This window comes from Amphibalanus amphitrite, unplaced genomic scaffold, assembly GCF_019059575.1.
Source record: "Amphibalanus amphitrite isolate SeventyFive unplaced genomic scaffold, NRLGWU_Aamphi_draft 000072F_arrow, whole genome shotgun sequence".
NCBI lineage: Eukaryota > Metazoa > Arthropoda > Thecostraca > Balanomorpha > Balanidae > Amphibalanus > Amphibalanus amphitrite.
In genome coordinates this window covers 1,043,350-1,066,113 of record NW_024881568.1, presented here as the reverse complement: position 1 = coordinate 1,066,113, position 22,764 = coordinate 1,043,350, and the positions used below count along the sequence as shown (strand labels likewise).

General features: G+C 53.9%; 2 protein-coding genes across 3 annotated transcripts in view; one reads left to right on the top strand and one right to left on the bottom strand.

Moving 5' to 3' along the window:
- The window catches only part of LOC122379156 (sodium-dependent transporter bedraggled-like), a 44,601-nt gene extending 42,196 nt beyond the window's left edge, over window positions 1–2,405 (top strand). For both annotated transcript variants that reach the window (XM_043361110.1, XM_043361111.1), the window contains 2 exons: window positions 155–355; window positions 1,159–2,405. In XM_043361110.1, the coding sequence (XP_043217045.1) occupies window positions 155–355; window positions 1,159–1,929 (972 nt within the window). In that variant the 3' untranslated portion in view covers window positions 1,930–2,405. The remainder of the gene's footprint in view (window positions 1–154; window positions 356–1,158) is intronic.
- A 277-nt stretch (window positions 2,406–2,682) lies between these two features.
- LOC122379160 (protein hunchback-like) overlaps window positions 2,683–22,764 on the bottom strand; it is a 44,164-nt gene continuing 24,082 nt past the window's right edge. Inside the window, exon 2 of the mRNA XM_043361118.1 lies at window positions 2,683–6,665. Coding sequence (XP_043217053.1) covers window positions 4,071–6,635 — 2,565 coding nt within the window. The 5' untranslated portion in view covers window positions 6,636–6,665 and the 3' untranslated portion in view covers window positions 2,683–4,070. The remainder of the gene's footprint in view (window positions 6,666–22,764) is intronic.

Genomic DNA, 22,764 nt, shown 5'->3' with positions numbered 1-22,764 from the left:
TTTTAACCTAATACGGTCATGGATTTTTTAAGTTTACTTCTCAGAGCTCTGACGTCTTGGTGTAATTCGTTTGAATGAAGCGCAATGATCATTCTCTGTCGCTCGAGTCCTGCTCATGTCTGACGCTCTTCTGTGTTTCTCCGCCCACCGCCAGGTCCTCTCGGTGGTGTCTTTCCGGACGGGCGGCTTTGACGCCATCTTCACGTGGGAGGAGAGCTCCGGCTACGGCTACTGGGGTCTGTGGGTGCGCCAGCTGGGCTCCATGCTCATGATGTTTCCCATCCTGCTGGTACCCATCGTCGGACTCGTACAGGCCATCCGTTTCGTCCGCTCCGGAGAGGGCGACCTCTACGACGTAAGTGCACGGTGGATGGGGAGGGAGCGGGAGAAGTAGATCGGCTGTGCAAGACAACAGCGCTGAGCATTAATAAGCGGTGTAGTAGGCATATGCATACCGCAGAGCGAGTTTCCAGAGCGGACGCTAGATGGCAGCAGTGAATAGCGCCTGAAGCTATACTGTGCCGCATGTCGTTGCGAGAGCTTAAATTCCTTACGCTAGATGGCAGTAAAGAATAGCGCCTAAAGCTATGCTGTGCCGCACGGCCTTGCGTGAGCTTTCCTTCCTGACGCTAGGTGGCAGCAGTGAATAGCGCCTGTAGCTATGCTGCGCCGCAAGGCATTTAGCGAGCTTATATATCTGTCGGTAGATGGCAGCAGTGAATGGCGCCTTAAGATATGCTGTGCCGGATGACACAGAACGAGTTTTGATTCCTGACGCTAGGTGGCAGCAGCGGATAGCGCCTGAAGCTATGCTGTGCCGCACGGCATTATGCGACGTTCTGCAGCCGTCGAGATTGAATAGCGCTTGTAGTTACGCTCTGACATACGGTTTCAAGCGAGTGTCTGCGCTAGATAGTACGAGTAGCTGTTTCATATTTCCCTTTTCATGTTTTCTTTTTTTTAGCCATTCGACCGGTGTCGTACCGTATAGGTATGATATGGCATTCATGTGACGTAATGAGTTTAGTGAATCAATTGCATCAACGCCCTTGTGAGAAATAAGCTGTTTTACGAAGTAACTACTAGCAAAGCCGTACCTATCATGTGTATAGGCTGTTTCCGGTTTGACGCTAACCGTCCTCTGTTCTGTGGTTTCAGCGCGTGCAGAGTCTGTACCGTCCCGAGTACAACGAGGCGATGCTGGGCAGAGTGACGGCCGAGGAGGAGGAGGAGCACACGGTGCAGCGCACGCGCACCCGCTACACGGACCCGCCGCCCAAGTACACGCCTCCGCCCAGCTACAGCACCGCCACCGGCGCCCGGCTCGCCAAGATGCTCCGACAAAGCATGCGGCGCTCGATGCGCGCGGTCCGCCAGCTGGCGGCGCCGGCCGAGCGGGCAGAGGAGGGGGCCGCCGCCCGCGCCAGCTCGGCCGCCGAGCGCGGCGTGCCCTCGGACCCGCCGCCCAGCTACGCCTCGCTGCTGATGGAGCAGATGCCGGCACCGCTGCGCCGCTCGCTGCGCCGCTTCGGCAGCTCCATACGCCGGCCGGCGGCCGAGCGGGCTCCTCCGCCGCCGCCGGCCGCGCCGCCAGCCGTGCTGACCGAGGAGGGATACCCGCGGCGGCCGCCCGCCCCGCCGCTCGGTCACCAGCGCTCGTTCAGTCTGGGCCTGCTGCGCCAGCTGCCGGCCGACAGCGTGCCGCCCGTGTCACGGAGTCTGCCCCGTGACCTGACCCCGGAGCAGGTGCGCGAGGTGCTGCGCACGGGCCGACTCAGCCTGCCCGAGAGCGCCGCGCCGCGCCAGCTCACCCCGGACGAGGTGCGGCAGGTGCTGCGCGGCGGTACCACACGCGGCCTGCCGCGGCCCGCCAGCAGGGCCGAGAGTCTCATCGACGCCACGCTGGAGGAGGAGACTACCGACGCGTGACCCCGCGCCGGCGCCGGCCCGCCGTCTGACACGGCCGCGGGTCACTGACACGGACACGGACACGGGCCACTGTGACATGAGGCCCTGTCCAGCGAGTTCGGGTTGTGGTGAGCGGTTGACTTTTCGGCAGCTGCGATGCGGTGAGAAGCCGCACATAATACGGTGAGCGGGTGAGCGCGGCGCGCGCGACTTGAGTGCCACCTAGCGTGATAACTGTGTACTGGAGCTGCGAGGTGTCGGCTCCAGGTGACAGCAGCGTCTGTCCGATGTGATCATGTTCGAGACTCGTGCTTGTGTCCAATGTTTGGTGTTGATGGTGCAGGTTTTACAGTGTAGCTTTTATATAAGAGAAAATCGCTTCGCTGGATGCTTTTAGTAGAAATTGCTGTTTTCCACCGCGTGGTGGCTCAATATGTGCGATAATATCTATAGTCAATGACGCCGAAAGTATGTGCAATAATAAATGAAACAAGCCATTTGTTTTCTGCATGGGGCTACGAAAGAACCCTCATAAGAACACTGGTGAAGATGACCTTGTCCATATGATATGTCACTTATAACCTGCTTCTGAAAGTACCACAAACGACATCGATCTATTTCATTGAACGTCTATTTAACTGAACGTTAAATTAGCCACAACCTGTCTCTTACCACAATACGAAATTACAATCACGCAAAGCAGCTAGCGTTGTTCTACCAAGACCCAGTCCCGCAAGCGGGCGCTGTGATATCCCCAGAAACAGTCCGAACGGTTTGCCGGTTTATTCATGAAGTTAGCATACTAGAGAGCTACCATTCACCAACCACAAAAGAATAAACAATCTTACATCCAGATCTAGGAAATTACAAAACGATGCAAGCACTCACCCACACTCACACGCCGACTGTTCACACATTTGGCAATGAAAACCCGTTTCTGTCAGTACGTTGTACACATTGTTCACGCCGCTCCACACCAGCGGCCAAATCAACTGGAACTGAACTTCCTGAGATGCATAGAGGCAACCAATAAGGCCCGTTAGATCCGGCGCGATCTTGATCGAGACAAACACCGCCCTGGCGCCTGTCTCCCCGGAGACAATCATGAGACAAACACCGAGACATCGCGGTCGCTCGGGGGACGGGGATGACACTCCGGGCGCGGGTCAACCTTTGTACTGGGAGCGGTGCGAGGTCTGGACTTGGTTCGGACGGCGGCGGCAGTACGGTACCGCTCTCCCCGCGTACAGGGGTGGAACTACCCAGAGGTACTAATACCTATAGTGAGAGGAGGGCGGCGAACACGCTCTGTGGAGATCATACACTATGAGCAGGTGGCCGTATCCGGCAGAGACAGTGCCACAGGGGAAATGCCAGTTCCAGAGATCGATTCGATAAAATGCCAGTGAGCTCACGGGAAATGCACTTAGTGTAACTAAACGTGCACACAAAATCCCTGCGAATCCCTGAGATATCCTTGAATGCCTATTCTAACATTTACAATACATGCATGCACACTGTGTATCAAACGATACAAATACGTTGGACTGTGAAGTACCTGGCTTCAGGTCAATCAATGCAATACATACCACTTGGGCACAAGAAAAACGTCAAGAATATTTACAAAAGACTATTGTAGCAGCATCAAGTCGGAACCCGAAATAAAGTCTGAGGCGGGAATGAACTTCAGAGCACTAACGTCAAGGCCACAATATCGTCGAAGGTTTGAAGATATCCTATAAATAAAGTTCAACCATACGAAAAATAACATCAGTCGATATAAAGATACAAAGAGGTCACTGCCTTCGTTTCAAAGAAGTCTAGCAACGATGCCATGCCCAGACTAGATATTCAGGAACAACCACCATAAAAATACAAATACAGCGACAACGCATAAATAAACAATACATGACTTACACGATTAAATGCAGGCAAGATATGCAAACTCTTTTTAACACTACTGGCCGTCGTGCTTTCAAAACCGACCAACAAAAATACTATCAGAAATAAAAAGAAAACAATCAACAAGATCCAGCCAACTCGGACTGGTGAGGCTGCAATGGTGAGACACTGAGACACAGCAGCTGAGCTCGAGGCACGCGGTGGTGTGACGAGACGACGGTTAGGCACCGGGCCGGCGACACAGCAGGCGCCGGCCGCTCCTAGGACGAGTGCGGCACGCGCGCGATGTGCAGGAAGAAGGCGATGGCGTCCCGGCACTGCTCGCCACACTTGTTGCAGCTGAACGGGCGCCGGTAGTCGTGGAAGCCCATGTGCATGGTGTACATGACCAGGTCCTTGAAGGCGATGCCGCAGTTGTGGCAGGTGTGCGCGCCGGAGCGCCAGTCAGTCGGCTCCTCGCCGCCGCGCTCCGGAGAACTGCTGCGCTCCCGGCTGCCGGCAGAGTGCTGCGGAGAGCCGCCCGCCTCCTGCAGGCGCTGCGAGATCAGCTCCAGCTTCTGCGCGCGCCCCTTGCGCCGGTGTTTGGTTGGAGGAGGAGGAGACTCGTCGCTGCTCGAGCGCTTGCCGAGTCGGCTCAGGTCGAGCGCTACGTCGCCGCGCTCGGCGGGCGGCGAGCTCGGCTGTGGTGACTCGCTCTGGGGCGGCGGACGCTCGTAGAACGGCGGCGAGCTGGGCCGCGGCGAGACGACGCGCGTGTGCGGCGGGCTCGGGGCCGGCTGCGGCGGCGGCCGGGTCATGCTGAAGGGCAGCGGCAAGCCGGCGGCCGGCGGCGGCGCGCCGTTCAGCCCGGCCGCCATCGACAGGTTGTAGAGCAGCGGCGACTGCAGCGCGCGGCTGAAGTACTCGCGCACCCGGTGGGCCGCCAGGGAGTCGTACTGCGGCAGCCGCGGCGCCGCTGGCTCGCTGGGCTCCGGGCGGCGGTACGCCGGTGGTGGGGGCGGCGGCGGGAGCGGCGGCGGTGGCGGTGGGGACGCCGTCATCGACAGGTGGCTGGTCGGCAGGCGCACGGGCTGTGCCAGCGCGCTGCGCAGCAGCTCCATCCGTCCGAGTCCGGACGGCGGTGGGGGTGGAGGCGGCTCGCGGACCTCGTCCCCAGACTTGGACGAGGCGGGCGAGGTCTCCTCGGGCTGCTGGCTGTCGGGCGTCATGTGGTTCATCATGTGCCGGGTCAGCTGCTCCCGGTCCGGCGTGCTGTATGGACACATGTCACAGCGGATGTAGCCGCGCGGCAGCGCCAGCTTCCCCTCGCCAGCGTCCAGCGGCGGCTCTGACTTCAGGTACGGCGAGCTGAAGTTGTTACACGGGTTAGTCGGACTCGTAATGTACTTGTTCTGCGTCTGGATAAAGTTGACGTAGTTCTCCTGCAACGAGGACGGCAGGATCGGCATGCCGTTGTCGTCCTTCTTGATCTTGGGTCCGCGTCGCGTGCCGTACACGTCAATGATGACGAACGGGTTGGGCGAGCCGTCCGGGTTGAGAACCATGCCCGGCCGGTGCTTCTCCTTGCGCAGGTGGTTCTTGAGCGCGTTGGCGTACTTGGCGGCGAAGTTGCAGTCGCCACAGCGGTACTGGTACAAGTTGGTGTGCGACTTCATGTGCGAGCTCAGCATCGACTTGTTGACGCACGAGTACTCGCACTTGTTGCACTTGAACGGCTTTGAGTTGAAGTGGTTACGCAGGTGGTAGGTGAGGTGGTGTTTGACGTCTGTGATAAACGGACACACGTGACACCAGAAGCGCTTCTCAGGAGCGATGTGGCCCTTCAGGTGTTCCCAGTGCTCCACCTGTGTGGCCGTCTTGAACTCGCAGAACTTGCACTTGTGCAGGCGCACCTTCCCGGAGGCGTTGACGCGCGGCACGCGGACCCCCGGCTCGTCCATGTAGTCCTTGATCTCGATGTTGTGCTCCGTCTTCATGTGCTCCTTGAGGCTGACGTTGGAGTGGGTGCTGAAGTCGCACTGCGAGCACTTGAAGTCGTAGTGCGAGTGCATGTGCTGGCTGAAGTGGAACTTCGAGCTGCCCGTGTAGGTGCACAGGTGGCACTGGTAGATCTCGGTGCCGCCGCCGCCGCCGCCGCCGTTCGGCGACTCCTCGCCGTAGACGCTGAACGTGCCGTTCTGCTCCAGCGCGTGCTGCAGCCGCTGCAGGGCGTTGAAGCCGGGCGCGGGCGCGGTGTCTCCCTCGGGCCGCTGGTCGGTCTCAGTCCCGGGGGCCGGCGGGGAGCTGCTGGTCCGCGATCCGAGCTCCTCGGTCCCCGTCTCGCAGTCTCCTTCTCCGTCACCGGTCCGCTCCGGTCCTGCCGAGGGGGGCGGGTGGAGACGGTCTCCGAACCGAAGCACCGAGTCGGTGCGCGGCCAGTCGGCGGGCGGAGAGCCCGGCTCCACCGGCGGCGGCGAGCCGGCGCGCTCCGCGGCCGGCCGCGGGCTGCCGTGGTGGCCGTTGGAGGCCGGCGGCGGGCTGGGCGCCGGCTCCGGGTGGCCGTTCTCCGACCTCTCCTCTACCTCCCGGGGTTTGTCCAGGTACACGGGTACCGGGAAGCCGCCGTGGCCCGCGCCGAACCCGTACAGGCTGTAGTCGGGTGAGCTGGTCTCTCGCGGCCGCGGCGGCTCGGCCGGCGAGGGGTACTGCTGCGGCGATGTTGGCGCCTCTGGCGGCGGTGACGGCGGCGCTGCTGGCGGCGGCGAGTGCAGGCCAGCCTGGTAGCCGCCGGTCGGCCCGCCCGTGTGGTCATGGCTCGAGGCCATCTTCAGCGGTTCCTCCAGCATGGGCGCGGCTGGCGAGACAGCAGAGAGTACCTGCCGGAGAACGGCGCGGGTCAGAGACGGGACACACCACACCGCTCCATCAGCGAGCCAATGAACTGTCCGACCTGGCTGACTTGATAAATCAGCAACTGAGACGGTACATTTGGAACGAGGTTGAAAATGAGTTACGATATTGGGAATGTTGACACTTTCGCATGCGTTTTTAGTCCTAGCGACATGTATTTTTTATAGCCCTCTCATCTTTGACTTACAACACGTTATCTTACCAGTAAAACGCCTTTTGGGCGAAGAACGAGCGAGCGAGATAGTGAGCCCTGCACGTGCGGAAGGGCGAGAGGGTACTTCCAACGGACTTGGGCAAAGCACCCTTCTAACCGGTCGCTAGCGGTGTACCAAATTTGAACGCAATCGGCCCAGCCGTTCCTGAGATCTGGAAGCGGCATTCTGCACGTGCGCACGTGCAAACGGGGTCCAAAATGACTTTTGCACGGCACCCTTCTAACTGGTCTCCAACCGTGTACCAAATTTGAGCGCAATCGGCCCAGCCGTTCTCGAGATCTGGAAACGCCCCCTGCACGTGCGCACGTGCAGTAGCACCCTAACCGCAACACATGGGAATGCATTGCCTGGTGGGTGCCTACCTGTATGCCAAGTTTCAGCAAAATCGCCCCAGTAATTACCGAGTTACTGAAATGGGAACAAATTTGGCACCTCTTATTGTTGTATTTTGCACGTGCACTGGGGGTGACACACATGCATCGAGAGTATCCTATTTTGGGTAGAAGGGATGCTGCTACCCTACAAATATTACCGCAAGTCAATCGCCCAAGCGGCTGCTGAGATATGAGCCTCTCAAAATCACTACTTTTGCAAAACAGCTTGAACACCCTTGACTTTTCGTGGCACGTGCCACGACGGTCACTGAGGTGTATCAAAAGTAGTCAATTAAGGGGTAGAAGGGATGGGGCTACCCAGCAGAAAAGACCGCAGGCCAATCGGTCCAGCGGTTGCTGAGATATAAGCCTCTCAAAAGCGTTACAGGCCGGGCCGGGCCGGGCCGGGCCGGGCCGGGCCGCTCATACTGAGATTTTTCCGTTATATTGAAAAGACTCACTTCGCTCGCTGCGCTCGCTCGCTCGTAACAACCGGTGATGTAATAAACTTGTTTTTCGCTGGTTTTTCACCCCCCATATGATTTAGAAAGCATTACATAATTATGCAAATATAAATCGCTATTAACTGCGTTGAGCTACCTATATATCTGTGTGCTTAACCCGGCAGTTGCTGGGGTATTTCGCCACCCACCGTTTGCTGGGGGGGGGGGGGGGGGGCGTTAAACGCCCCCAGCCGATAACTCGAGAACCAATAGGCGCAGCGAAACGCACGAGGCGGCAAACGAAAGAGCGCGACGAGACGCTTCAGATGAGTACTTTAAAGTTCAATTTTGAGGTCACAGGTCGGGTCAAGGTCAGGTCAAACACCTGAAATCGGGCTTTCAGTAGCATGGACTTCAGGACTTCGCAATGGGCGCCTCTCGCCATAAACTCTGTCAAAACGGTGCACAATCCATCTTATAAGGCCTACAAGAGTGTCAGCTCCATGTAGGGGTCAGTCAAGCATAGGTCAGGGTCAAGGTCAGGTCAACCGGGTAGGCACATATCCCCGAAAATCAAAACTGATATTCGCAGCCTGTGACACATGTTTTATGGGTAATTTGGGGCGTAGAACACGATGGTGACATTTATTTTATCATATGTGTACGTGTTTGGCTCAAAAAGTTCAATTTAAGAAATTCATGTATCATGGTCATGAAGTAGTCACGAAAAATTGCCAAGATTCAGTTCAAGATTATGGAAAATGCGGAACGATAATCAATAATCGAAGATAGCCATTTGATTGATCATGGTATTGGCAGTCTAATGGCGTTTACAGCATGTCTGTATGTCTATTCTGTGATTTTATATGATTTTTTGAACATATGCCGTTTTTGGTCGAAAACTCAGAAATCATGACGTCACTAAAACCTCGATATCCCAAAAATTTTCCGACCGATTTTTTTGAAACTTTGTCACAATAAACTTCAATCAATTCCCTACAGGTACCCAAAATTTGGCGCGCCTGCGGCGCGCCGTTTTTATGCTATGGCCCGGCGAAAAAAGTGGGGGCGTTTAACGCCCCCCCCAGCAACTCGCGGGTTAAAGGGACCCTCCCACCTTCAAAAAAGTTTATGAATTGGCATGAAAGTGATGTCGCTCGGTTCAGAAAGAGCGAAAACGAATATGTATCTACCAAATTTCACCGAAAAAAATTCACCGGTTTTTCAAGATATTAGACTTTTACTTTTGTTTACTTTTTTTGGGATCTCCGCTGTTTCTAGCGACTTTATTTTAGAAGTGCGGCGTTTGCGGCAGATGTTGCGCGCAAATAGCATATACCACCTCGTGCTACAAAACGTTTTAGTCAAACATTTAAAAATCGTTAGATATTTGCGCTGACGTCACACATTCAGAGGGGTATTCCTAAGCATTAGCCCCTCTGAATCAAAATGCTGCAATTTTGAAATTCAATATTTCCGATTTAAGGCATTTCTCGATGTTGTGAGTGCCGAAACCGGTAATTGTGAGCCAGGGACCCCATTTTGGCTATCTCAACTAAAATCTAATGTTAAGGTGGGAGGGTCCCTTTAAAATAAGCTCGAACACCGTGCAGTCGCGATGTCAGGTCTGATCATTGCTCTAAATATCACTTCTCCCGTCCTGTATCTCGCTTAGCACCCGTCTGTAACCCGGTGCCGTCTGTAACCCGGTGCCGTCCGGTAAGTCGCCGTCCCGCCCGCGGCACCTATCTGGTGTCCCGTTTACCGTCCCAGGCCGGCTGTGTGACCGGCCGGGCCGTTGGCCGCCGCCGCGCCCGGCACGCACACTGTTTGTCGGCGGACCGTTCGGCGCGCCGCCACCGACCCGGTTATCGGCCGTTCACGCACACACGCACCCCGCCTGCTCCCCTTTCGCGCGCGCCCGCGCCTCCCCGCGCTTTCGCCGCGCCGCGCCAGAAGTGGGCCACGTAAACAGGCTCCGGTTGTGCCGGTAAAATCCATCGGAAAACACGCACACACACAGCCACTTCCGCGTTGGTGATCCGATTTTTGACCCCCGATCGGTGCCATGGAGGGGAGGAAGCGGAAGAAAGGGTTACTGACCGCTGAAAAGGAAACCGAGGGCTAAATACGGAATCCGCTCATTGGCTGCCCGGTCCCCAAAATGTTCGGTGTCTCGGGTGATGGAGTGCGCCAGTTAGGTAGATATATCTGATAAGGTCGAAGAGCTGAAATGCGAACCTTTACCTGTCTATCGTGTAAAAGAAGGTAACGTTTAGAATTCCGTAACAAGCATTGAAATCCTCATTACAGAAATACCTAAATGGACTTGCCGACCAACGATACGACTTTATGGAAGCCCTGGGTCATGATCCAACGTCATGAGTTTAGTTCAGTTCTTCGTTCAAGAGAGAATATGGTGAGCTATTCCGCACCTCATGATTAGTATAGGTGATTACATGTTCTACCCTAATAATCACAAACCCTGCATAAAAAAATAGGTAATGGAAACACGACCGCGGAACCCATCTGAGCGAACCGGAAGAGAAGCCGCCCGCGTATGAATGGTAAGTGCCGGAAAAATCGGCCACAGGCTAATCAGAACACAAGCAAGCAGCAGCATGGCCACAAGTCAGACCCGTAAGAGGGATAAGAGCGTGGAGTGGAATCCTTTCGCTGAAACGTCTCGCCTGATCGTGGGAAATAAGCCGTGACCGTTACCGATTTATAACGCCTCAGAGCGTCTCCTCCCCCGCCTTCACCGAAGAGTCTTTATCCGCGTTTCCAACAGATTTGGACGCTGATTTCTGAAAGCCACGAGGCAGTCATAATCCGGAACTGATTGCTAAAGACCTCATGACGAAGTTCCAACACGGTCCGACGCTACACGAGCTGCCGGCGATCTCCGCCAGAGGCGCTGCGGCCGCCGTCTGTTTTCGTCAGCGGCCGGCGACATGCCACCCCCCGGCGCCGCTCGGTGACGCCGCGCCTTCCGCAATGACAAAAATATGGATCGGCAAACAGTCGGGCAGGCGGGCAGGCGGCCGAACGGGCGCCGCCCCACCTGTGCCGACCGGGAAGCGGAACAGGCGGTGCGCCGGCCGGCTGCGGCGCGCGACACGTGCCCGGTATATGGGGTGTTTTCCAGCCCGTCCTCGGCTGTAGGTAGTGCGGACCGAACCCTTTGCGCCGCTCGCGGACAGCGTTTTGTGGCCGGCCGTTGCTCCCTGTCGCCGCGGACCGAAATAGTCGTCAAAAGTGAAAGCTGCCTCCCGCGGCGCGTATGATTCGCGGAAGGAGCGGACGGACGGCAGCCGGCAAATATGGTTAGCGAAAGTGAGCGGGCCATCAGCAGCGAGCGGGGTGGCACCATGGGGACAGAACTGAAGCGAGCACAGCTGATCACACGAGCGGAGGTAGCGGCAAATGATGGGAATATGTTTCACTGAGAAATGAAACTAAGCAATGCTTCTTCAGATACTTGCTAAGCAATTTCATACCACCGCAAGGAGACTACAACCGAATGAAGAAACCTTTCCGAATTTTACAGTGAAAAGCGCTCAGAATAATGACACAGGAAATGTAAAATAATGCGAGTGTGTGACTAATCGCTATAGAACCTGTCATATTTAATATATGGGATCACTTTTTCAACCGTTATAGTCCACCTTCAGAGAGTCAATTACATTCGAATTGTAGCTCTACTGTGTTAGCTCTCGATATTATTTCCTGAATTTTCATAACGAGAACCAGCAAAAAGAATAACGATCAGCGAACCAACAATAGCCGGACGTACCTAATTGTACCGGGATATTTTGTTCAGTGTATATGAAATTATCAAAAACAAAAATGTATGATAGAGCTAATAATATAAAAATGAATTTTACGCATGATTTATGACGACACATGATATATTTTAAAGGTAAATATATGAGAAAAGTATTAACAAACGATTCTCATATATTTAATCGCAGAGGCGTTGCGAATAATAGGTATAAAACGTATTCGCTTAAAATTAGCAACACATTTATCTATAAAATAATACAAGAAGGAATAAGCGTTCGGGTCAAAAGTAGATGATTACGAGCGAGCGAGCGCAGCGAGCGAAGCGAAGTCTTTTCAATATAACGGAAAAATCTCAGTATGAGCGGCCCGGCCCGGCCCGGCCCGGCCCGGCCCGGCCCGGCCCGGCCCGGCCTGTAACGCTTTTGAGAGGCTTATATCTCAGCAACCGCTGGACCGATTGGCCTGCGGTCTTTTTTGTTGGGTAGCCCCATCCCTTCTACCCCGTAAGTGACTACTTTTGATACGTCTCAGTGACCGTCGTGGCACGTGCCACGTGAAAAGTCAAGGGTGTTCAAGCTGTTTTGCAAAAGTAGCGATTTTGAGAGGCTCATATCTCAGCAGCCGCTTGGGCGATTGACTTGCTGTAAGTTTTGTAGGGTAGCTGCATCCCTTCTACCAAAAATAGGATACTCTCGATGCATGTGGGTCACCCCCAGTGCACGTGCAAAATACAACAACAAGAGGTGTCAAATTTGTTCCCATTTTAATAACTCGGTAATTACTGGGACGATTTCGCTGAAACTTGGCATAGAGGTAGGCACCCACCAGGCAATGCATTCCAATGTGTTGCGGTTAGGGTGCTACTGCACGTGCGCACGTGCAGGGGGCGTTTCCAGAGCTCGATAACGGCTGGGCCGATTGCGCTCAAATTTGGTACACGGTTGGGGACCGGTTAGTAGGGTGCCGTGCAAAAGTCATTTTGGACCCCGCTTGCACGTGCGCACGTGCAGGATGCCGCTTCCAGATCTCAGGAACGGCTGGGCCGATTGCGTTCAAATTTGGCACACCGCTAGCGACCGGTTAGAAGGGTGCTTTGCACAAGCCCGTTGTTAGTACCCTCTCGCCCTTCCGCACGTGCAGGGCTCACTATCTCGCTCGCTCGTTCTTCGCCCAAAAGGCGTTTTACTGGTAAACTAAAATGAACGTTACGCAAAATCAAGACACTTTTAAATCCGAATGCTATTGTTTCGAATAAGGAGTAGGTACCGAATGGAGTGTAAAATGGACTAACAACTCCGGAGAGCATTTCATTCGAATGATGAAACCAGTATAACGCCTTTTGGGGCGACTAACGGAGCGAGCGAGAGGGTGGGCCTTGCACGTGCGAAATTTCGAGGGGGTACCTCCAACTGACTTGTGCACGGCACCTTACTAACCGGTCTCTAGCGATGTGCCAAATTTGAGCACAATCGGCCCAGCCGTTCTCGAGATCTGGAAGCAGCACCCTGCACGTGCGCACGTGCAAAATGGGTCCCAACTGACTTGTGCACGGCACCCTACTAACTGGTCCCTAACCGTGTACCAAATTTGAGCGCCATCGGTCCAGCCGTTCTCGAGATCTGGAAACGCCCCCTGCACGTGCGCACGTGCAGCAGCACCCCAACTCTGGCACATGGATATGCAGTGCCTAGTGGGTGCCTACCTACATGCCAACTTTCAGCGCAATCGGCCAAGTAGTTACCGAGATATTGCAACAATTACAAAACTGACACCTCTTCGTTTTGCACGTGACACGTGCATAAGGGGTCACCCACATGCATCAGGAATAGTCCAATACTTGGTAGAAGGAATGAAGCTACCCTACAAAAATTACCGCGTGTAAATCGGTCAAGTGGTTGCTGAGATATAAGCCTCGCAAAAGCGTCCGCACGGCCGGCCGGCCGGCCGGCCGCTCATACTCAGAAATTTCCGTTAATCTAAGGAAAGACTACGCTCGCTTCGCTCGCTCCGTAATAAAGCACCGGCACGAACCTAATGATGTGCATGATTTAATCATGCATGTAAAAATGCAAAATGCATTAAAGGCTTCAAAGAAGCTCCATGATACCTCCTCGACTATAACAATCAATATGGCCAATTAGCTAAAAGTTTTCGACCACTTACCTTGCGTATAAAAATAAACATGATAAGGAATATTTTTTTTTTAACAGAGTACACTGCACTACAATGCAATAAATGTTTATGCATGTCAATTCAAAACACCACAATCCTGAACGTTCACTCTGAGGAGACCAATGTGTCCTCACCTAAGCTTCCGACGGAGAGCGGCGACGGACGGACGGACGGACGGTGCGACGGTGCGACGGTGCGACAGTGCGGCGACAGGCAGCCGAGAGCAGGCCCGCGCCGGGAGCGACACGTCGGCGACGCACGCACACGCGCACGCACAACCCTTCTGCGGGCCGCGCCGCAGCCGCCGCTCGCCGTCCGCCCGCCGCCCGCTCCGCCATTGTTGTTTGTTTGTGGGGTAAAGTGGGTTAAAACGGTGACCCACATCCCAGGCAGCGACGCATGTGCGCGGAGCGCGTGCGGATGTGGGCGTTTGCGTGTAACACTTTCGAAAGGGTGACAGCATGGCCGGTCTAGCGGGACCGGCGTGGAGCGGCGGTGGGCCATGGAGGGATTGCCGGACCGGGACGGGACTAATTCGGTAGGGTAGCCCGCTAAGATCGGACGGAAGATAGAGTGCGACCCCGCTTTTGATGCTGTGTTTAGCACAATGAGATAACCACAAAGTGAACAGATACCTAAGTTTGTTTGAATTATTTTTCTTTTTACGAGATCCATTTATCCACGCATTTATCCACCGTAATAATTGCAAAGAGTAAATAAGCTTTATGGTGCTTCACGAAGAGAATCAAATGAATTTAAAATCATTCCTTTTAAACGAAAATCCCACATATACACAACTGAATAAATTCAAAATGCATTCAAAGTAAAGTATAAGGTACAAAAATATGACGTTTTATCATAAAGTTTAACCTTATCCGATAGTGATAAATGATATTTCATTTGACATTCATTTAAAATACCGTTTGATATGTTTTTATAACTGCGTCCAGCAATGAACATCATTTAACTCAATTAAATAAACTACATAGCGTATGTGGCCTCATGAAAATGCTTTTTTGAGCCTCTTATCATTTGAATCATACGGTAAAACAGCTTCATTCGAACGGCCCCAGCCAGTAAGAATAAGTCGAATATATGTAGGATGTTCTCGAGCGCGGTAGAATACAACAGACGCAGTAGAAACGCCAGAACCACGCGAACCAGGCGAACCAGACGAACCATGCGAACTGTCAGCAAAACCAGGCGGAGAAGAGGACATAGGACGTTTACGTTCCCGTCTCGACCGACAGCGCTGTCACTTGCTGCGTCTATTTTGAGACATTTTGACCGACTCCAGATCACCACACCAAACAGGTTGTCCCTCTGCGACTCCAGCCATGGCGGCTGTGCCAGTCGGTAACTGCACCACCTGGAGTGGTTATGGTGGCTCTGGCTGGTCCAGTCCCGGCAGTGCGCTGGTGCGCTGGTGCGCGCGCGCGGCGGCGCGGAAGGCTGCGCTCGGAGCAGGATGTCGCCCGCCCCGGGCGCGGCCCGTCAGGGCATGTTGTTGTGCTCCCCGACCAAGGAAATGCTCTCTGTGAGAGCGAGAGGGCACAGAAAGGAATAAACAATGGGGCCCGGGGAAATCGCATTCTTGTGCCGGCTCAGAAGTGGGCCAGGCCGGCGGTTGAGGACCGGTAAACAGCTGGTACTGGATGGTCCGAGAAGTACCGGACGGCGGTAGACCGGTCATGTGGACTGCGGATTGGACAGCCGCCCCAGGCCGTGACCCCGTGGGTTCGTGATCCCCCGGGCATCATGCCGCCGCCACTGGAGCGTCCCGTCAGCTCAGACAGGTGAAGGGAGTTGAAACACCACACAGCGATGACATCTTTACGAGTAGAAGGGTGTTGCAAGATGTTGGAGATTTAAATGCCTCAACCAATGAATGCATAAATTTTGATCGTGATCCACGAGCTGAATAATCCGTTCATTTAAAGCTAAATCCATTCGTGAGGAGTTCAGGCAACGAAAAGCTTTCAAAAATATTACTGGCGAATTATCAGGCACACTGAAACCCAGCAACCATCGCTACTCCCATAACAGCCCACTGCGGCCGCTGCCGCCATCGCCGCCGTCCGCGGTCCGTTGCACAGCGCGGAGGCCGGTCGTGCAACGGGCGCCGCCCTCAGCTGTTTAGCTTTTTCACCAGCCGTCCCGCCATCGCGGAGCGCCGCTCCCAAAAATGGCCGCCGTTCGCTGACTCATCGACGGCCGGCGGCGGGCGCACCCTTTGGCCGCGCCGTCGCGACCGACGCGGCGCGATCGGACGCGGCACGTCGCGGCCATCGCCGCCGATTGATCGGCCCTCCCTCATCCGCACACCCTAAATAATCTCATATTTCCAATTTTGAATGGGTGAGGGGCGCCGGCGGTGGTTATTGGTGGCTGTTTTCAGCTGGCAGGGGGCCGCCGAGCTGGGGTCTGCAGCGCAGCCATCTAGCCTCTCTGCCACCGGTCTCCTGAGACCTCCCCCCCCCCCGTGCGCTCCGCGCCGCCACTACTCTCGCCCCCGGCCGTCCGCCGCAGCCGCGCCGCCCCGAGTCGCCGCGCGCCGCCGGCGCGTTTTCCTATTATTCCTAAAATACCCTCCCTTATAAAATGGCCAATAAACTATGATAAAGTGGTGATTGTACGCGGGGGCGGCGTCTGAGTCAGCGGCGGCCGCGGCGCGCAGCCGGCGATAGCGCCGCGGAACAGACGATATTGGCGCACTGCGGACCGGAGCGGCGCAAACGGACGGCTACTGGCACGGAGCCGGGTGGGAAGAAGAGGAATTCTTAAAACGGCCAAGTCTGGTGGTTTTACTACCGTAAGCATCGACCGAGTCTCCGATAAAATCCCAGAGAATTTCGTCTGACGGAGGCAAGGGGACGGGATGGAACGAAGGGGCGGTGGTCTGATTACTCCGCCAGATACATATACCTAGGCATCACTGACGACGGTGACACGAACTCGACAAATCAATGAATATACGATGTGCCTGCCTTCCTTGCACATGCATAGCAAATCAGAGCAAAATCTGAACACAATTTAAAAGTTTGGCTTGGCTGAATTGAAAACTTAGAATTACAAACGTGGCGTGTAGTCCTAACGATCAATTCAATGTCTGAGCAAAAATAAATAAAAGCAAAAATATGCTAAATTAAACGTTTCTTTTTGTCGTGAAGGTAAATTAATAAACGGCATCCCTTCGCAACTGGACTGCAACTGTCGTGACTACCACACCAGGGGAATCCTAGACCACGCACCAGTGTTATTTTCTTTTTATCAAATAAAAAGTGTTTGATTAGGCTCACCATCAGCACTAACGGCGTCAGATGCTGTACCTTTATTATCAGTCCCGTTAATAAAAATCATTTGCCACTTTACCCACTAAAGCATCACTAAAACCACCAGGTCTGTCCGACATTTTGATCGTGCCTCTATTACCCGCGATCCAGCTCGCGCCCGGGCTTTTTATAGGCAACCCTTCATAATGGCGCCGCGGGGGCCGCTATTAGTCGGCCATTTTTGATGGTGTGCAGCTTTTTACGCCGCCGGCGCGGTGGCATCAGACGAGCTGATTGGCTGCCGGCCGGCGGGCGGCCGCCCGGCTTTTTTAGCGGCCCTTTATGGTCGGGGCGGCGGCGCGGCGCGAGCGGCGCACGCGACGCCGCCGGCACGTGCCGTCTGCGCCCCGCGCCGGCCGCCGAATATTAAATCAGGGATAAAAATGTAAATTAAACAGGAGGGTCGGAGGGGAGCGCGCCGGGGAAAATGGACGGCGACACGGCGGCGGCTGCAGTGGAGAGGGGAGGGCCGGGCCGCGAGCGGAGTCCCACCAGCACTCAGCAGCCGCGGCAGTCGGCGGAACAGAGAACGGTTCGGCATATGGGATGCAACATTGGCAGATACGAGTAGGATAGCGAAGCACATAAAGAAAGTAAAGGGACAGATGGACGAACAGACGGACGAACAGACGGACGGACAGACGGACAGACAGACGGACAGACAGACGGACAGACAGACGGACAGACAGACGGACAGACGGACAGACAGACGGACAGACGGACAGGCAGATACACGAACAGACAGACGGACAGTAGGTAGACAGCCACACGGACAGACGGATAGACGAAAAGACGGACAGACGGACAGATAGCAGACAGACGTACAGATGGCAGACAGGAAGGACAGATGGACAGACGGAAAGACGGACAGAGGAACATACGGACAGTCAGACGAGCATACGGACAGACGGATAGACGGATATAATACGAATAGCCGGACTGACAGGTACACGGCCAGATACACGGACAGACGGACAGACGGACAGACGGACAGACGGCAAGACGGATCAACAGAAATACGGACAGCCAGACGGAGTTAGATGGACTGACTGATGGGCGGACTTCGTCTAACGCCAAAGTGAATCCCGTGCTCGTGCCGCACACCTCTTGAATAGAATGATTGGGCAAAACGCAATAAGCATCTTTTCCCAGGAAAGTCGGTGCTGTGAGAAGTTTCCAAAGCTGACGAAAAGCCGCTTGCATCAAACTCAGATTCCTCCAGCAAGCATTTGACAAGTGATCAAATCTAGTTGAAATGTTAGGAAATAGGAAAAGTATGCCTCATAAAATGCACTTTCAACTTACAATCAGAGCATTAGTATGAAATAAAAAATAGCAGATAACCTGACAAAAAGCAATGCATTATTCAATGCTGCATTTTCAAACTTGCGTACTTTGTCCCCGGCGTAATAAAAATGATGAACAGCGAATGTCGTGCAATCTAACCCTTCCCAACAACAACAAATAAAGCTGACGTAAACTGAAACCTGACTGCACACTGGAAGCCTGTCAAGTAATCGTTTATGGAAATACGTTGTCAGCCTGACCAAGTTCCTTGATGAACACAACCGGCAATGTAAAGCTGGCTTCGCGCAACGAGAGACAGTAGGTAGACTGCGCCGCACAACACCCGTCATTGCGGCACAGCCTAACTACGTTCCTTTGTATTATTTACAACCACAGTTCCCGTGTTTCGAAGACGTTGCATGTTGAAAGAGCATTCAGATAATAATACGACTGACGTTTGTTTGACCCATGAAATTTCACCCACGCCGACTAAGCAGATTTATTATACATACTGTATAATATACAGTCGGGGAGGGGCAGATTTATTATATGGAACTCAAAGAAGTCGCCAATAACAACGGCCATTTGGTCAAATGTGTCCGATATCCGCTGTCGAGTCAAGGCACAGAAGTTCAATAAAAGTCTGTGTGGAATCACTAGAAAAAGAAGTCTGTAATCACTAATCGTTTGGACGCTCCGAGACATAAGATAATTTGTTAGATCCAGAGATGCTAATCGGAACTCGGACATTCGGAATTCGGGCTTTGTCCACTGTCCAATACGGAACAATTCTTGGGCAGAGACAGCAGGATTCGGACAAAGTCGGACAATCACTGACTGCATCTCAACCTTTTAAAATATAGTCGTATATATCTTAACAGAAAACCCTGCTTTCGGTGTTATTCAGCTTTTGGCCAGATAGTACAATAAAAGGAAAGTAAATGACAATTTTGGCGAGCACTGAATGTTGCATAGTTTTCGGACATCTTTGGAAAAATGGCAGGCTTAGACATTTTGGACTGACAGTCGACGAAAATATCGGACATCGCGGACGGACATTGGACGAATATTTTCTAAAGCTGGCACCACTAGTTATAGTGCCATTGCTCCCGGCATTTAAAGATAAGAACATTTGCGCTTAAATGCATACCTATTGCTTGCTTAGGATGCTGATGATATACGATTTTTATGAGGTGCTTGCGATTATGCTTACGATGCCGCGCTATTGATGTAAGATTAAGGACTGCTGACAAATCAAATTTTCTAGACGTTACACTTACTTCAAATACTTTGTCCCCATTTGATAAGAGACGATATTCGACTCAAGTATGGCTCGCCATTCTGAGTCAGCTAATGCAAAAACAACTTAATACCATACCCCAACGGAGACGGACAAACGTGCGGATGACCCAAGAATTTATCTGCCAGAGCCGGCAGATATATGATTGAATAACTGATCGATGACAGCCAGAAAGCATATTCATTGTCCCCGGCAGATAATGCAACAATATAAAACAAGAATCACCATTGACAGCTAGAGCCTACGATCCTTGATATTTAGCTAATTATAGGTACGCCTTCTGAATACATGTAGGAAGACAGAGAAAAAAATGTTCGAACAGTAATTACCGCACTTCAACCGTCATCTGGTTGATGGACAACATGCGTGTCGTGAGATAAGATCCAAATAAGCACAAATTATCCGCGAAATAGAAGCCTGCAGTCATAGAAACATTTAATGTGATTTAAAACCAGTGCAATGGTTATAGCCCGAGCACATTCCGAATTCACGATGCCTATATATGACATGACACATTAGAAGCAGCCATTCCAAGACCAAATAACAGCCAAGAGCAATGGCAAAGCACCAATCGTAGCGAAGTATCGAACACCGAATTTTTAGTGCTGCAGAAAAAGATGCCAAACATCACGGAACTGTGTAAACTTTAGTGTGGCCTTCATTCATCTCAACAAGCCTACCATCCCAGCCCGCCAAACCACAGCCCAAGCACCACGCAACCATCACCACACAAGTCCGTACACTGGAGTCCGCCCCAGACCACTGCCGATCCACCAAACAGCAGGGTCGTCCGAGTGATCAATCACATCATGATCACCCGTCTCTCCGCGCCGTGTCACGGCTCCACCCGAGCACGCCCTCCCTGGGACACCTACCTGTGCCGCGCTCCTCGCCGTGTCACCCCGGCTCCGTCCTCCGATCCCACTCTCTGAACTCACTCACAGCGGTGGTGTCCGGCGCCGGCGGCCACCCCGTCACCTCTGGCCGGCCTCCTCTCCCCTCTCGAGATCAGCACGCACCGCCATCCCCTGCGGCACGTCCTACGGGCGGCGGCCGCCCCCTCGGCGAGCGCAGCGCCGCCCAGCGGACAGCGGCTCAAACTCGGCCCCCTAGACTGGACAATGGTCACCGCCAGCCGCCGGCGGATCGCCGCGGGCCGACAGCGACACTTTTGTTCACCGACATCTGTGTGGACGGCAGCGGTGACCAGTTCGATCAGTGGGGAGAAAACAGCCCGCCCCGGGCCGGAGGGGTCGCCGCCGCCGCGGCTGGGGCGGATGGCCGGTCGGTGCAGCCGCGGAAATACCGAGACGGGCGCACGTGCCCCCCGACGGCGCCTCAGAGAGGAGACCTCAGCGACAAACACCGCGGCACTGACCAGCTGCAACTCCTCGGTCACAGAAGGGATGAGCCGCCACGCCGGCTGTTTCCCTGTGTTGTCACCCAGGTGTGGTGTGAATGGACAGAACGGCTCCAAGTCCAAACCAATCGTTAACAAGACGGTATTAACGGTCAATGAAGGCATTATGTGAGGAGACGGACTATGGACACTGGACAGGGTGCGAAACCGTTTTGCGGTTCTTGACAATGGCTGCGCTGAAATGCACCGCATGAAGCAGTTGTTTCTGGACAACGCTAGGCATCGAGCGCTGCCGATAATACGAAAACGTTCGGTAATTGTTAATTGAAAGCGAGCACTAATCGTACCAAGTAAGTACCTACATACACAAACAAGTGATACTAACCTCCCTAAGAAGAAAAGAAAAACATTATCTCGCCTCAGTTCAGTCTTATGTCATAGTCCCCACTCCCTTTACTCCAAGATCTTACGAGCATCATAAAACAAATACGTACTACAACTCACGAGTCACGAGCTTTGGAAGAACAGAACCAATCACTAAGGAATTTTCTACCTCCTGTCCGTTTCCAGAGCCGCTTTTTGTCACCAAAAGGGCCTGGTATGCGGGGGTAGCCCGTGTCCAAACTGACGGACCACTGGTTCCACTGGACCCAGCTGTCCTCTCTCCGCGGGGTGCCCCCCCCCCCTCCCCTCCCCGTTCATTCACCAGACCCCCCCCCCCTCTGGAGGGTCAGTCGGCGGCGTTTTTTGGCGAGCAGCTGAACTCATGTCACCGTGGGAGGCCGCAGAGCGCCTTGCAGACCGACCTTCCGGTGGTGGCCGGCTGGCCCACTGACCAGACGCGGCAAAAAACACCGGTAACAAATCGCGGCCCAGACGCGGTCTGTGTGGGGGAGGAGGGGAGGGGCGGCGGCGCCGGCGGCCAGGCTTCCGTTGGCAGTAGGATAGTGGCGGCTCCGCTCTGTGTGAGGTGACAAACTGCCGACCGGTGTGAGGCACTGTCTCAGTGTCCAGCTCCTGTCTCAGTGTCCGGCTGCTGTCTCAATGGGCCACGGAGACCGACCCGTTTTGAGCACCACGAAACCCACGATTCAACCATTGTCATCCGACGGGAACAGACCCGATTCCCAGGCAATCTGCGGCATAAGACATTATAAAATAAAAAGTGGGAGGTCTCCGTTATGTTTTTTTTCATTTATCTATTCAATAAATCATGGTAGTTCAGGCTGGATAGTGGATGCAACGAACAAATATGCCGAAGAAGGTCCTACCAAACAGCGAGCGATGTCGCGCCGTTTTCTAGTCCCTTAGACATCCCGTGGATGGCACAGCTGTGCCAGTGTGCGTATAGAAGTGCGGCTCCTCACGCACTATATGTCAGTGGGGGTCGTGTCATTCACCACAGTCTTTTATCGACAGCGCGCACTATTCGTCGCCAGTGCGTGGTCAATGCCACAGCGTGCCGACTATACGTCGCATTGAGCGTGCCAGCGTACTGCAGGGACCAACCAGACAGCCTCCACTAGAATAGAGCGAAATGGCCGCTTGAGCTGGAATCATTGTAAGCGGTGAAATATTTTACAAATAAAAACATAGTTAAGCCACGCATACCTAGGTATCCGCTCGAAGACCATCTACAGATCGATAAAACCACTCTTGGGACAGTCAGGACCAGACATGTGCTTGGATCCGAGAGCTGGATCTATGATCTCAGTGGATCTCTCGACAAAATAGAGGGGTTGGATCTATGATCCGGGTGGATCTCTCGACAAAATTCAGGGGTTGGATCTATGATC